General features: G+C 33.4%; 1 protein-coding gene across 2 annotated transcripts; it reads left to right on the top strand.

The window, feature by feature from the left end:
* Window positions 1-1,738: 1,738 nt before the first annotated feature.
* LOC110455795 (intraflagellar transport protein 52 homolog) lies at window positions 1,739-10,779 on the top strand. 2 transcript variants are annotated; one of them, XM_021506169.1, is made up of 14 exons: window positions 1,739-1,765; window positions 2,742-2,869; window positions 3,517-3,604; window positions 3,921-4,050; window positions 4,563-4,638; window positions 5,100-5,162; window positions 5,461-5,587; window positions 5,770-5,853; window positions 6,409-6,477; window positions 7,084-7,238; window positions 7,541-7,628; window positions 7,899-8,007; window positions 8,676-8,821; window positions 9,863-10,779. In XM_021506169.1, exons 1-14 carry the CDS (start codon window positions 1,748-1,750, stop codon window positions 9,932-9,934), a joined length of 1,353 nt encoding a protein of 450 aa, XP_021361844.1. In that variant the 5' UTR covers window positions 1,739-1,747; the 3' UTR covers window positions 9,935-10,779. The 2 variants fall into 2 exon arrangements, with proteins under 2 accessions (XP_021361844.1, XP_021361845.1); XM_021506170.1 differs by having other exon boundaries at window positions 1,743-1,898.
* The last annotated feature ends 2,151 nt before the right edge of the window (window positions 10,780-12,930 follow it).

Here is a 12,930-nt window from a genome sequence, read left to right as displayed (position 1 = left end):
AGATATCACCCGGAAAATGAATTTGACCTTTGACTTAATTATGACATTGACCTTGGGTGTACCGACCCATTTGTGGCATGGATCACATCGCGTTTCCATCATGCATATATCTGAATGGTTTTATTCAGACATTTTCACGGAGTCAGATGTTATAGGCGGGAAAATAAATTTGAACTTTAACCTCTATGTGACCTTACCCTAAGGCAAACAGACCCAACAGTTGTGTGTGACACACTGCCTGACCGTCCTGCATGTATAAGATATGACAGTTGTGTCTTTTCCGAAATTTTATTGAGCCATGTTCAATGAGTCATAAGTTAGGGCTTTGGCGATAAATTTGACCATTGACATCAGTTTGACCTTGACCTTGGGTATACAAACCAAAAAGTCGGACGAAACACACCGCCTTGCCATCCTTCATATATTCCTAAATTTTTCATTTGTTTTTCTTGAGCGAATGAGAAGTTATGGTCCGGACAAAGAATTTGACCTTTGGGCGGCGTAGGGATCCAATTGTGGTACTGTACTTTAAACATCGCCATGTCATACTATACATCGTCAGCCAGTCCACGGACGGACGATCGGACGGCGACTATACGATCCCCGATTCTATTTCTGTGAGGACAAAAGCTGTAAAAGAAAAGTGATATTTATTTTCAACAAACTATTAATTATATATAATTTCCTGAGAACATTATGATTTTCATTGCAGAATTATAAATATGATTGATATGAACGACCATTTTATATTTAAATTGAAAACTACACCAAAGTGTATGTAAGTTTCTTATGAGAAAACAAAACAAGGAGATAAAATGATCATCTCTTAATAAAAAGTAAAGTTGACAGTTTAGCATAGCAAAATTAGCTATAAAAAAACTTTTTTTCCATGGACATTATCTGAATTATTCAAAAATGAGTCTGCCATATAATATAAGTATATCAGTGTTTGTAACTGTTCCTACATGTCTTTGTAAAGATGATTGATTTCTCTCCACCCTTTGTTATTGCATGAAAGTCATAAATGATGCTTATCCTGAATTACATTCTGATAAAGCCGCCTACGACAGGTGACTGGGAAGCTTCATTGAACTTGTGGATAGTATGGGCTTATACCTGAAACCAGAGAGTATATATATATATATTGTAATATATACGTCTCTGCTGAAACTGTCTTTTTTATGTATACTAGCTGGCATGCATTAATCTTTAGAAAAAAATATAAGAACGGATGGTGGCATTCATGAAAAAAAAGAGAATGGAAAAAATCTCCATGATTTGTTAAGTACGTACGTTTAAAAGATCTTTTTAATATTGTCGAAATCAGTGGGACACTATCTTTGAAAATAACATGATACAAATATGCATTAATTTCCATGTTGAAAATCTAGAAAAATTTAAGATTATCTCAGTAAAGTTTTGTAAATTCGCTATATTTGTTATTATAACCTAATTATCTATATAACAAATAATTATGAATTTAAAATTATATTTTGATTAATAAGTCTGTTTATTTAAGCAGAGATGTATATTATTTTATTTAAGCAGAGATGTATATAATGTATGTCTCTGATTTAAGTATTGTAAGCAAAAAAAAATAACGCTTTTTGTGTGAAGTGTCTGGATGCGAGCGGTCAAATGTAAAAATGCGCTGTAATTAGTATCACCACTGTCAACCAATCAGATTTCCGATAACATTAACCGGAACATGAGAATTCCCATAGTGCTTTGCGTACATAGTTTTGATATGGCGCCGAGTGCTGAGGTAAACTGAGTGTCTAGCTGGATAAATTCTGAATTAATACCTTATTTTGAGAATTAGATGTTTCCTTTTGTTACAGAGCTTCACAACTTTTCAATCTTCGTGTGTGAACATTACTTTAACGTGTGTTGTCATGGTAATTATTTCAGTGTCTCTATTTAATCGTGTTGTCATGTGTACTGCTGGTGCTGTCATTCGTTCATCGACTTCAAAACATATCCCAATGTTTCTTTATTTCACGATTTTTTTATAATCCATCTTATTTGAAGTTCCTTAACTGCTTTGGTGTCCTTTAAAAAGGAGATACTATATGCCTTAGAGAAACAGAAATGCCGTTGAAAACTGGTAACTTGAAATGATAATGATACCGTACGTGTCCAGGTTGAATGACATTTCAGCGATTAAAGAACATCATTTGCATATTGAAATCATCATTACATGGCTAAGAAAACAAAACTCTGAGTATATAGTTAAGCATATACTTTGTCCAGACTAGCTATTGTAACGTATGGGCTGAGACGTATATATTCTGTAATATATACGTCTCTGGTATGGGTGATTGTAAATTATTGTAAAGCTAGTTTATTTTGGGAGAAATCATTTGAATTGTTCAGGAATTCTTTAAATGTCAACCCATTCTTTTTCTCCTTTTGATTCATAACCAAGATTGATTAATAATGTCTGAATAAATATTGTTTAAAATGTCATAAATTGACAGTAACTGTTTCATTATGACATATGATCTGAACTCACATTTATATATAAGCTCATTTTATGATAATTAGTTTTATGCATTTAACAGGACCAAAAGGCAATTAGGATGTTGATCTCCTCTTTGACTTATCAAAGTTGTTAAACTTTTAAGATTTTTTTTCCACAGAAATTGTGATAGTGGTATATGTTGAAAAAAATTGGTATGATAATGAATATAAACATTTTTTAATATATAATGTTTTATTTTTATTTTCCACTTTTCCAGAACAACATGGATGATAAAGCACAAAGAAACACAATTGTATTCAATGCCTGTAAAAGTGAAGTGTTCACACCCAGCAATGGGTTAAAGACTCTCAACAGACGACTTAGGTCAACATGGAAGATTGTAAGGTATGTGTAAGAAAACTAAAGATACAGGTTTAATCAAATCTGTTCCATAATTAAGCCTTGTGTCTGAAACAAAATTTTATAGAAGTTTTCGTGTCCCTTCCTGAAAGGGGGAATTGTTTTTTACTCTTTTATTGTCGTGCACTTCAGAATCCTGACCTGTATATTGTACCAGTGTACGTGCATAAGCTTAAAAAAAGAACACTTGCAGATATCAAGATCAGTAATAACATTTTTATGGTCATTTATATTTTGAAGCCTTTAATAATAATGAAGTTGGATATATAAATAGTATTTTACTTACTCAATTTGTATACAACAACTTACAATGTATATATGTGTATCTTCCAGTAAGTCAATGCTTCGTGCTGCTGCTGATTGATGAATAACAAATCTTTCCCCAACAAAATATTTGGAAAATTGTCCAATAGGGTACACATTATGTGCTGTCCTGCAGTACTCTACATGAAGAGTTCATATAAATTTATGTAGCACATTAAGAAGAAAGAAGATGAAATCTGTAATTGATGTCGAAACTTGTGACAATTAGCAAAGATGTTTACCAGGCTATTTTGAATTACCTGTAATTTATTGTTGTATAAGCATGAATTTGTCAGAAGGTCTTAAATGTTGATTTGGAATTATTTCAGCAACAAAGAAGAAGTGACGCTGGACAGACTTGCTGGTGCAAGCATGTTTGTGTTATGTGGCAGTCGAGAAAAGTTCACTGGAGGAGAGGTACAAAGCTTGTGGTTTCTTAACTCATTAGAAAAGTGATACTAAAATTAGAAAAGTAAAAACAGTAATGGCACAGTATTATATAAGTACATGTACTATTAGTTCTACAGTGATCATTAAAACTTAATTTGTGGATACATCTAGAGGTGTTTTATATATCAAATGTAGGTCACTGTCACCGACATATTCTGCTTTATTGACTTTGGTTAGACTTAATGTATAGCTTCGTTTCATTGCTAAGACTCCATTCTATCAAAGTGGGATTAGGGACATCGGTGTATTTTACAAACATTTTCTGGATTTATTGTTTTTTCAGTTTGATGTGATGAAGAAATACATGCAGAATGGTGGCAGTCTTCTTGTCATGTTGGGAGAAGGAGGGGAATCCAGGTTTGACACAAACATCAACTTCCTTCTAGAAGAGTTTGGAGTTATGATAAATACAGGTGAGTTTGACTTGGTGACCATCAGAAATGCTGTGCTACCTCGTCTGGAGGTCACTTTTTCTTATAAAATCTCAGGTTTATATGCAAGGTGGGAGATTATAGCCCTTTGAATGTCATTTCTTTTGATAGTGTTTATAGAAACTTGCAGTAGGCATCAATAATATAGTACTGGCACATTTGGTAAGAAATTAAGAAAACGTTAGCAAAAATGTGAGAAAAAGGATTTAATTGCAATGCAGACACCTTTTTAAGCTATGGATTTAGTGAGCTGTGGTATACATGTATGTCTTTTCAACATCTTTACAAATAGAGAGTTAGACAGTACTACATTATAATATTATTTATATGTCAAAATAAAAATCTGTCCTCTGGAGCTGGAAACCTGTCCATTTGGACTAAAGGGTTAGATAAACACTGAGGGGATTTCAGGCCAGATGGCAGTAATTGGGGGAGGAAGAATTGGGGGTCTAAAGTGATGCAGAGTCACAAAGTATTTTTGACATATTTTTCAGATTCTGTTGTAAGAACATCATATTACAAATATTTCCACCCGAAAGAAGCCTTAATAGCCAATGGTGTACTTAACAGGTATGTTGATAAAGGTTTATAAATCAAGGAAATATTACTAGATAAATAATCATTTCCACAATCTGTTATAGCCAATGGTGCACTTAACAGGTTTGTTGATAAAGGTTTATAAATCTAGGAAATATAACTAGATAAATAATCATCTCCACAATCTGTTATAGCCAATGGTGTACTTAACAGGTATGTTGATAAAGGTTTATAAATCTAGGAAATATTACTAGATAAATAATCATTTCCACAATCTGTTATAGCCAATCAAATGAATTGAATAGCAGGCGGAGTCTAAAAATTCTTTCCACATACAAATATCTTAACATTGGTTCATTTTAAAGTTTTGAAGTGTAAAGGCACCACTCACTGAAAGTGTGAAGTGTATTGTGACAGATGTGATAGTTAATACAATTAGATAGTGTAAATTATATCAAGAGATGGCTATATTTCGTGCTTTTTCTTATGTCTAGAGCTGTCAGTCATGCTGCAGGAAAAACATTTTCAGCGACAGAAGATGAAGAAAATAATGCACAGTAAGTAACTATAATAGTTCAAACCTTATTTCACTGCCACTGTTTGTACTGTGACATTTAGGCATTATAAAGGAATTTGATGATATATCAAAGTATCAAATGGAAAGGGCAATATAAAACATGTTGCCTTCATAGGTCAAGAAAATCACCAAGGATCATTCTGATCTGAAGCTGAAAGGTTTATGTGTACCATTTCAGAATGATCCATTTAAAAAGTGGATAAGAGCTTCACTTAAATAAGAAATAAAGTATCACAGGAAAATATCCCAATTTATTACAATATCATTTTGTGTTACAGGGCACTGTCATTTCTGTACCCCTATGGAGCCACATTAAATGTGATGAAGCCGTCCGTGGCTGTCCTCTCGACAGGCAGTGTGTCCTTTCCCCTCAACAGACCTGTGTGTAGCCTCTACCATTCAAAGGTAAGTTCTCGTGATGAAATAAGATATTTACTGTTTATGTTCATAGATCTTTTCTTTTAAATATATTGCCAAACTCTTTTTATTATGATATTTTTTTCTTGAAAGTTTTATTGTATATAACTATAAAAAGTTTTAACTTTTTTATAAGAAAATGTTTTAATTGTTTTTTATTTTACTTCTAGGGAAATGGAAAGCTTGCAGTAGTAGGATCAACACATATTTTCAGTGATGGTTACTTAGATAAAGAAGAGAACACAAAAATCCTGGTATGTTGTATTTCAAGACTGGAAACACACACTAATTCATGATCTTTCCATGGATACTGTATATAAAATTCCTTTGATCTTTGCTTGACTTGCTTAAAAATGCCCAGGCATTGTTAAGTGAGACAAAGATCACAAAAATACTACACTTTCAGCTTAAACGATCAATTTCAAGTCATTGGTGTCTTGTTAGAGTCCACATCACCCTGGTTTTAAATGTTAGAGACTGTAAGGCATGTAACTGAGCTTAGATATGGCATAAAATGCATTCTGTCATCAACATTTCCTAGATGAGTTTAGACTTTTGTGTTGTATATGTTGAAGGAAGTTCCGAGCCAATTTAAAGGCAGGGCCCAGTAGAAAGGAAATGATGTTGAGGGAGTGTTTAAAATCTGAAGTATGGATTATGGGATTAGAACCTAATTTGAAAGTTAATTCTGCATTGTAAAACTGAAAGGTGTCACATTCTGGGGCATAGGGCTGAGCCCAATAGGGGAAATGGGGATAAATATTAAAGATGCTTTTAGGACATAAACATTTTGTTTTGTGATTATCCAGGATGTACTGATTCGGTTCCTGACAACAGATGACATTCGACTGAACCCAATTGATGCAGAAGATCCAGAGGTAAGCATTCTGTTTGGATAATCTTGTGTTGGGGTTATTCTGAGCTGTCCCACTTTTGCCTCATTTCTCTACCACTTTCTCTTTCATTTTGATATGATAAAACAGTTTTCAGTAAACAAATACCTCCAGTGAGTTTGTGTTTGAAGGTTGTGGATCCAAAGTCATAAGGAATTATTTTAAGTAGAAAGTATCTGATTGGCAGAGACTTTTTCAAATAGTTTGTAAGTTCCACTTTGTTAATTTGAAACAGAAATGGTTCAAATGTTTTCCATTAGTATTACCCTGACCGAAAGATATTACGTAATTATTAGGTGCAAAAAGAAATTCAAGACAAATACCATATTCTTAATTTGTCAGAAAAATCTTGTCTTCTCATTTAGCAGTTAAGTGATACATGTTTCTTGATCCTCTCATATTTAGTTAAAAATCCTAAAATGATGGCTTTCAGCTAGTATCGTTGTTTTGCATCTTTGATATAACTCTAAATGTGGATCATCTGTTTATCTCTTCCATTTGTTGTATCGGGGATTAAATGTGCTAATGAAGAAATACTGTTACATTTCATAAAAGAAATTTTAATTGTCATGGACATTTTTTCCTTGCCAGATATCTGACTACAACATGTTACCAGATGTAGCAAGATTAGCAGGAGACTTGAAGACATGCTTACAGGAGAGCGACGACGTCCCTAGAGACATCACATCATTATTTGATAACTCACTTTTTAAACTGGACACAAGTCTTGTTCCAAAGGCCATAAAGTAAGTATGTTTCTTAACCCCACAAGGAAGCTTTGTATTCTTTACTTATGCTGCTCTTAATGAAGATTCTTAATACTAATAATGGTAAATAACCAACATATTAAATGTATTAATTTCTAAATCCTCCTGACATTGAACTTTCTACGTTACTTAGTAGTAAACAAGCTTTTGATGTCATTAAATGTTCAAAGCATACCAATAAATGTATGTATAAGATTGATTAATATCAAAGTATATTCAGCGTTAAGGAACAGAACTGTCTGCTATTAAGAAATTATTACGATATCATCTTTTCTTTGCAGAGCTTTTACAGAATTACATACAAAGCATGAGCCTTTGACGTTAATCACACCTTCATTTGAGACTCCATTGCCGCCACTTAACCCAGCTGTAAGTATAACAAATTCACTTCAGTCGAAATTTTCTGCTGGTTCTTTTTATTCCTAACCTTAGTGTGGGCAGTAGATATGGTAATGCCAGGTTATGATCATAATTTCCTTCATATCTCTGTGAATTGAGTCCATAGTTTTAACAGTGTGGGATAATGGCAACATGTTACAATTTTGTTATAATTTTTTCTATTTGTATGTTGAACTTCTTTTTTTTTATTTTTTTTTTTATAAAAAAATGATTTCATATCTTTTATCTCTTGATTTTCAGGTGTTTCCTCCTACTTTCCGAGAATGCCCACCTCCCTGCTTAGATCTGTTCGATTTGGATGAACAGTTTTCATCAGAAAAAGTCAGACTGGCTCAGCAAACCAACAAATGTAAGACAAAACACTATATGTTTTGACACTTTCTGTGACTTGTGTGAAACATTATTTTATTAGAAGGTTAGAGATCTTGAAAAGGTGCTACATTTGTCATTTATCGTTCTTTCTTTGTCAACAGCAGAAAGTCTGTAGTAATAATTGGCATATAGCTTGCTGTGCTGAAGGGCTATTAGATTTACCCAAATTAATGACCTTGACCCAATTTTAAGATCACTAGGGTAAATAAGTTGAAAACTTTGAAAAACCTTTCTGGAGAACTATGAGACCTAGAGTCATGATATTTTACCTATACTAATAATCAAGGTTATTAATAAGTAAAATGTGTTATAATAGGTTCAAGCAACTTCTCAAGAACCACAGCTCCTGGAGTCATATTTGCCATGTAGCTTGATGAGTTGAAGGGTCACAAGTGTGTTTGAAAAAAATATCTTGACCCTTATTCAAGTAACAGGGGTCAGATGTGTTAAGATATTCAAGTAACATCTGATAGATATGAAACACAAGGCTTAGAGGCCTGCGTCTAAATGGAATGAAGGGCTGTCAAATTTGTACAAATCATGAATTTTGATCCACATCCAAGTCACAGAGTTTAAATGTGTTAAAATCTCCAAATTACTCGTTTGAACCTGAAAGCCAAATGTCATGCTCTTTATATCCCACAGGTACAGACGATGACCTGGAGTACTATGTACGGGAGTGTGGAGACATATTGGGAGTGACCACACGATTACCAGCAGATACACGTGATGCCAAACATATCCTGGAGTACATCTTTGCACAAGTAGTGGAATTCAAGAAACTCAACCAGGTACATGATAAAGCTTGCAAGTGTATTTACTTAGAGATCATCAAGCGAGATATTTTCAGTTCTATATCTATCTTAAAAATTCTTGCTCTGAAAATATTTTGTCTAGTCTGTCCAGTAATCCTCAAATGTATAAAGATCGTAACTTTGATACAATTTGATATGCACATGTATGGTCTGTTATTAGGTCACTGTAACCTTTGCCTAAAATTGCTGAGTTTTCTGTTTAAGTTTCTCCAGATCATAACTTTGAACTGTTTTTAAAAGTTGACATAAACAATTGATATAATCCCTAAAGTTGGTTTTAAATGTAGGTCAAACAACCTGGTGTACAAAAGTAATAATGACTCAGGCCCAGTTTAGCACAATCTGATAAAAGAAATGACAATTTAACACAACATTCATCTAGCATATATATATACAGAACTTCTAAACTAAAACTGTTGAGATTCAAAATGACCGACAACCGATTTAGACAGAAAGCACAAAAAGTATTTGTAAAATTTCTAGATACATTTCAATGTGCTTAGAAAGAATACACTATGTGTGATATATATAGCTTGTAAGGAAGTAAGGTTTATGTCCCCTGGCATGGTTTTGTGAAACTTTGTAATGTTTTTGTAAAAGAATTCACTAATAACCTGTTAACTTCATATGTCCCCTGTCTTTTCGCAAAAACTGGATTTTGAATTTGTATGCCCCTGCCGTAAAATGGGGGGGGGGGGGGGAGATATAGTGTTACCCATGTCCGTCCCGTCCCATGATCAAAGTGGTTGTTACTATTTATAGAACATCAAATACTGAAACTAATTTCAAATGGTGACAGGGGCATTCATGTCCTACAGACGTTTTCTAGTTAGTTTACATTTTCTTAATCATGACTCATTAATATAATTAAGCTTTAGACATTCAGACCATGGTATTACCATTGCAAATTCAGATTTCTGAAATTTCAATCCTGAAGAACTTACTTACCATGAGTTTGAATGTTTGAGCTTGGCATTATCAATGTGCAATGTAACTGAGATATGTTTTATGTTCCAGGATCAGGACTATGACCAGGGCACAGTACAGTATGGAGGAGATGGGGCTGGCGCGGACGCACTTGTTCTTTAACGGCAGATATGATTCGTGATTCAGTATTACTGCACTGACTGGTCTTGCAATACTTCAACTGAGTTGTGAAGTAACTGTGATAATATCTTTTACGGGAGACTTGTTGACATCACCACTAGAACAACTTTCATGTAAAGATATATGTTGAAATATAAATATCTTGAATGTGTTTCTTATATCAGTAGTTGTGATGGACCTTTGTGTACTCTTGTGACATAGAAAAAATGTTACAAATTTCATTAGTTTGAAATTAAATTTTCTGTAATATTGAGCCTAGATTATGGTGATATCAGTGATGAACAATTTCACATCTGAAGTACTAACCCAAAGGCAGATTTAAAAAGATTCTGCTACTTTTACTTTATATTGAAAGTTGTTAATAGCCTTGTTCTGGATGTTTGGCTTGTAGAATTGTCCACTCCTGTGGTTCAAGGTGACATATCCACTTCCCATAGACCATAATGCATTCATTGCATTCATGGTTGGAATGGTTTTCATTTGGGAATAAATTACATATCGTTTGGCATAGATGATATTGCAGCAAATTGGTGGAGTCTTTTTTGGGAGTACAAGGAGAGTTGGGAGATCATGCCGTGTGAATCTGCTATGGCCAAGTGATGTCCTCAAGAGAATTCCAGTTTGATTATAAATGTTATTGCAAAATAGAAATATTTGTAGTGTATAATCAGGCCTAGCATCAGATGCTGTTGCTCTATAGTAATCATTGTGTTGACCATCTGCCTTTCCGTCCAATCATTCATTTTCTGAGATTATCTCGGAATCCAGAAATCTAAAATTCCTGATGATTCACAGTTGTTATGTTATATACAGATGAACGGAGGGAGTCCAGCAATTGCTAGGTCATAAAATAAAGTGAAGGTCATTTACCGGCTACTCAAAATAAAATGGGGAAAAAATACTGTCAGAAAACACTATACCAGTGACCCATCAGTGTTCATTTTGGTATAAATGGTATTCGCTGGTTATCCTGCATTAACAATACCATTGTTTCTGGTCTCCACAGCAATTAATTCAACATGGTTACCAAGGCTTCTAATTGGCTAAACCAAGCCATAGAATGAATTATTTTACACATGGGATTTCATATCCAAATATTTTAAACTGTTGTCTGGTTAGTTGTATGTAGTTATTACATATTACAATGCATTATTGCATCCCTATAGAATATTTTTTTAGTTGACCTTTACCAATATATGCAAGAAATAAATTCCCACACAATGCATTTTCTTTTCAGGGGAGGAGGGGGTGTGTGAAAAATAACTTACAATAAAAAGTGTTTGCTCTCTAAGAGAAGGACACAGAGAGAGGTTGTCATTTCTATCCTTATTAGTGACTGTCTTACTACATATCATAATAATATACCATAGTTTGTACATTTTGTAAAACTGCATCCAGCTTTTTGTTGAACTATGATTGTACATTTTTTGTTGAACTATGATTGTACATCTGATAATTTGGAAGATAGATTTGATATGAACTATTCTGTAAATAAACAAATATTTATGAAATATTTGTGTGTTCCTTTTATTCTATACTGTAAGAATAATATGTATCAAGATAGTTCAAAATTAAATCTAGTATAATGCCCTATTTGAAAATCTGACTCTTGCCTTCACAAGATACTGCATATATATGGAAGAATTTTTTATGAACATAGCACTGTGCCTTCTCAGGATATGTAAGTAAAGCAAGTTTGGCAAATGAAGATGCAATGGTAAAAGGAGGGAGTTTAATTATGCTCTTGTCAAACTTAAGGGATGAAATATGAAGGGCTATAACTCTGTATTTAGTAGCGCACAAGGCACTATTTGAAAATCTGACTATTTGCCTTCAAAAATACAAACAATGCATATGGAAGAAGTTTGATGAATATAGACAAAATAATTAACAAGGAGGTTATGCTCTGGACAAACTTAGAAAAAATGACCAAAGGCCTAGCTCTACCTGGGGTGGGGAGGGGGGCAAGTAATCAATGAAGTGAGTATGCTCTGGGGAAAATAATTACATATACTAAAGTACGGTTATTTAATTAAGCCACAGACTTCGATAGCAATCTAATCTAATTCCGTGATCAAGCCAGGTGAAGTGAGAATGAAGATATGTATGTGCTCTGGACAAAGTGCAGTATAAATAAACAAAGGGCCTTAACTCTGTACATGTATTGTGGCATTAGTCCTAATTTCGGTTTGCAATATAGCAATTTTGGTGAATTAAAAAGAAATTAGTTCTGAATTGGCACAAAGTTTACCTATATATATATGTACACAAACAATGTACATATTAAATGTTGCAACACGTTTAATACCTCCATCATCATTGAAAAGAATATGTATACATGTATTTCCAAACGTATAGAAGATGTGACACGAAAGTTGTAGATGTCCAGCCAGCCATACAGGTATCACGCCATAATAATTCTCATAATTTATTGACTTATTAAAATGATGCTTTGGAAAGAGGAAACCTTGTTGCCAACATTCTTGAAATTTAGCTGAAGACTAATAGAGAAATATATCTACACATTTGGAAGGAACAAGAACGATAACTCTGGTAGGAAATTTTATCTATCGGCCGTTTTTTTAACACATTTGTATGTGCAAAGAATTAAAAATAAAAACTGTTATTTTTTGACAAAAGTTTTGATATGTATAAGATTCCCAATAACTCTTTATTGTTTAATCTTTACAATTGTTATTTTTGTTTTGTTATTTTCTACCTTTTTTACTCTTTTCTATCTTTGTCAAAGTGTCGGTCTTTGCGGTTAATAGTACACCTGTTATCATCTGTTTATTACTGCAAATTCACGTAATAAAACTTATTATAACGATGCTGGTATATTTACTTCGTAAATCATTCAATACGTGAAATATCAAAATGCAATTTAATCATAAAAAAACATTGCGAAAATTCCTTAAAATGAATATTCTCATGTTCTGTACCAGGCAAGAGTAATCGATAAGATGACCGGAAGACAA

The sequence above is a fragment of the Mizuhopecten yessoensis genome, unplaced genomic scaffold (genome assembly GCF_002113885.1).
Source record: "Mizuhopecten yessoensis strain PY_sf001 unplaced genomic scaffold, ASM211388v2 scaffold8381, whole genome shotgun sequence".
NCBI classification, from domain to species: domain Eukaryota; kingdom Metazoa; phylum Mollusca; class Bivalvia; order Pectinida; family Pectinidae; genus Mizuhopecten; species Mizuhopecten yessoensis.
The sequence above is the reverse complement of the archived record's forward strand: the minus strand, read 5'-3'. Positions and strand labels throughout refer to the sequence as shown.

Excerpts from the sequence above, each read along its gene's own strand:
- LOC110455795 (XM_021506169.1), top strand. Across the intron at positions 4,051-4,562 it reads TGGAGTTATGATAAATACAG|ATTCTGTTGTAAGAACATCA; the intron begins GTGAGTTTGACT and ends CATATTTTTCAG. Across the intron at positions 6,478-7,083 it reads TTGATGCAGAAGATCCAGAG|ATATCTGACTACAACATGTT; the intron begins GTAAGCATTCTG and ends TTTCCTTGCCAG.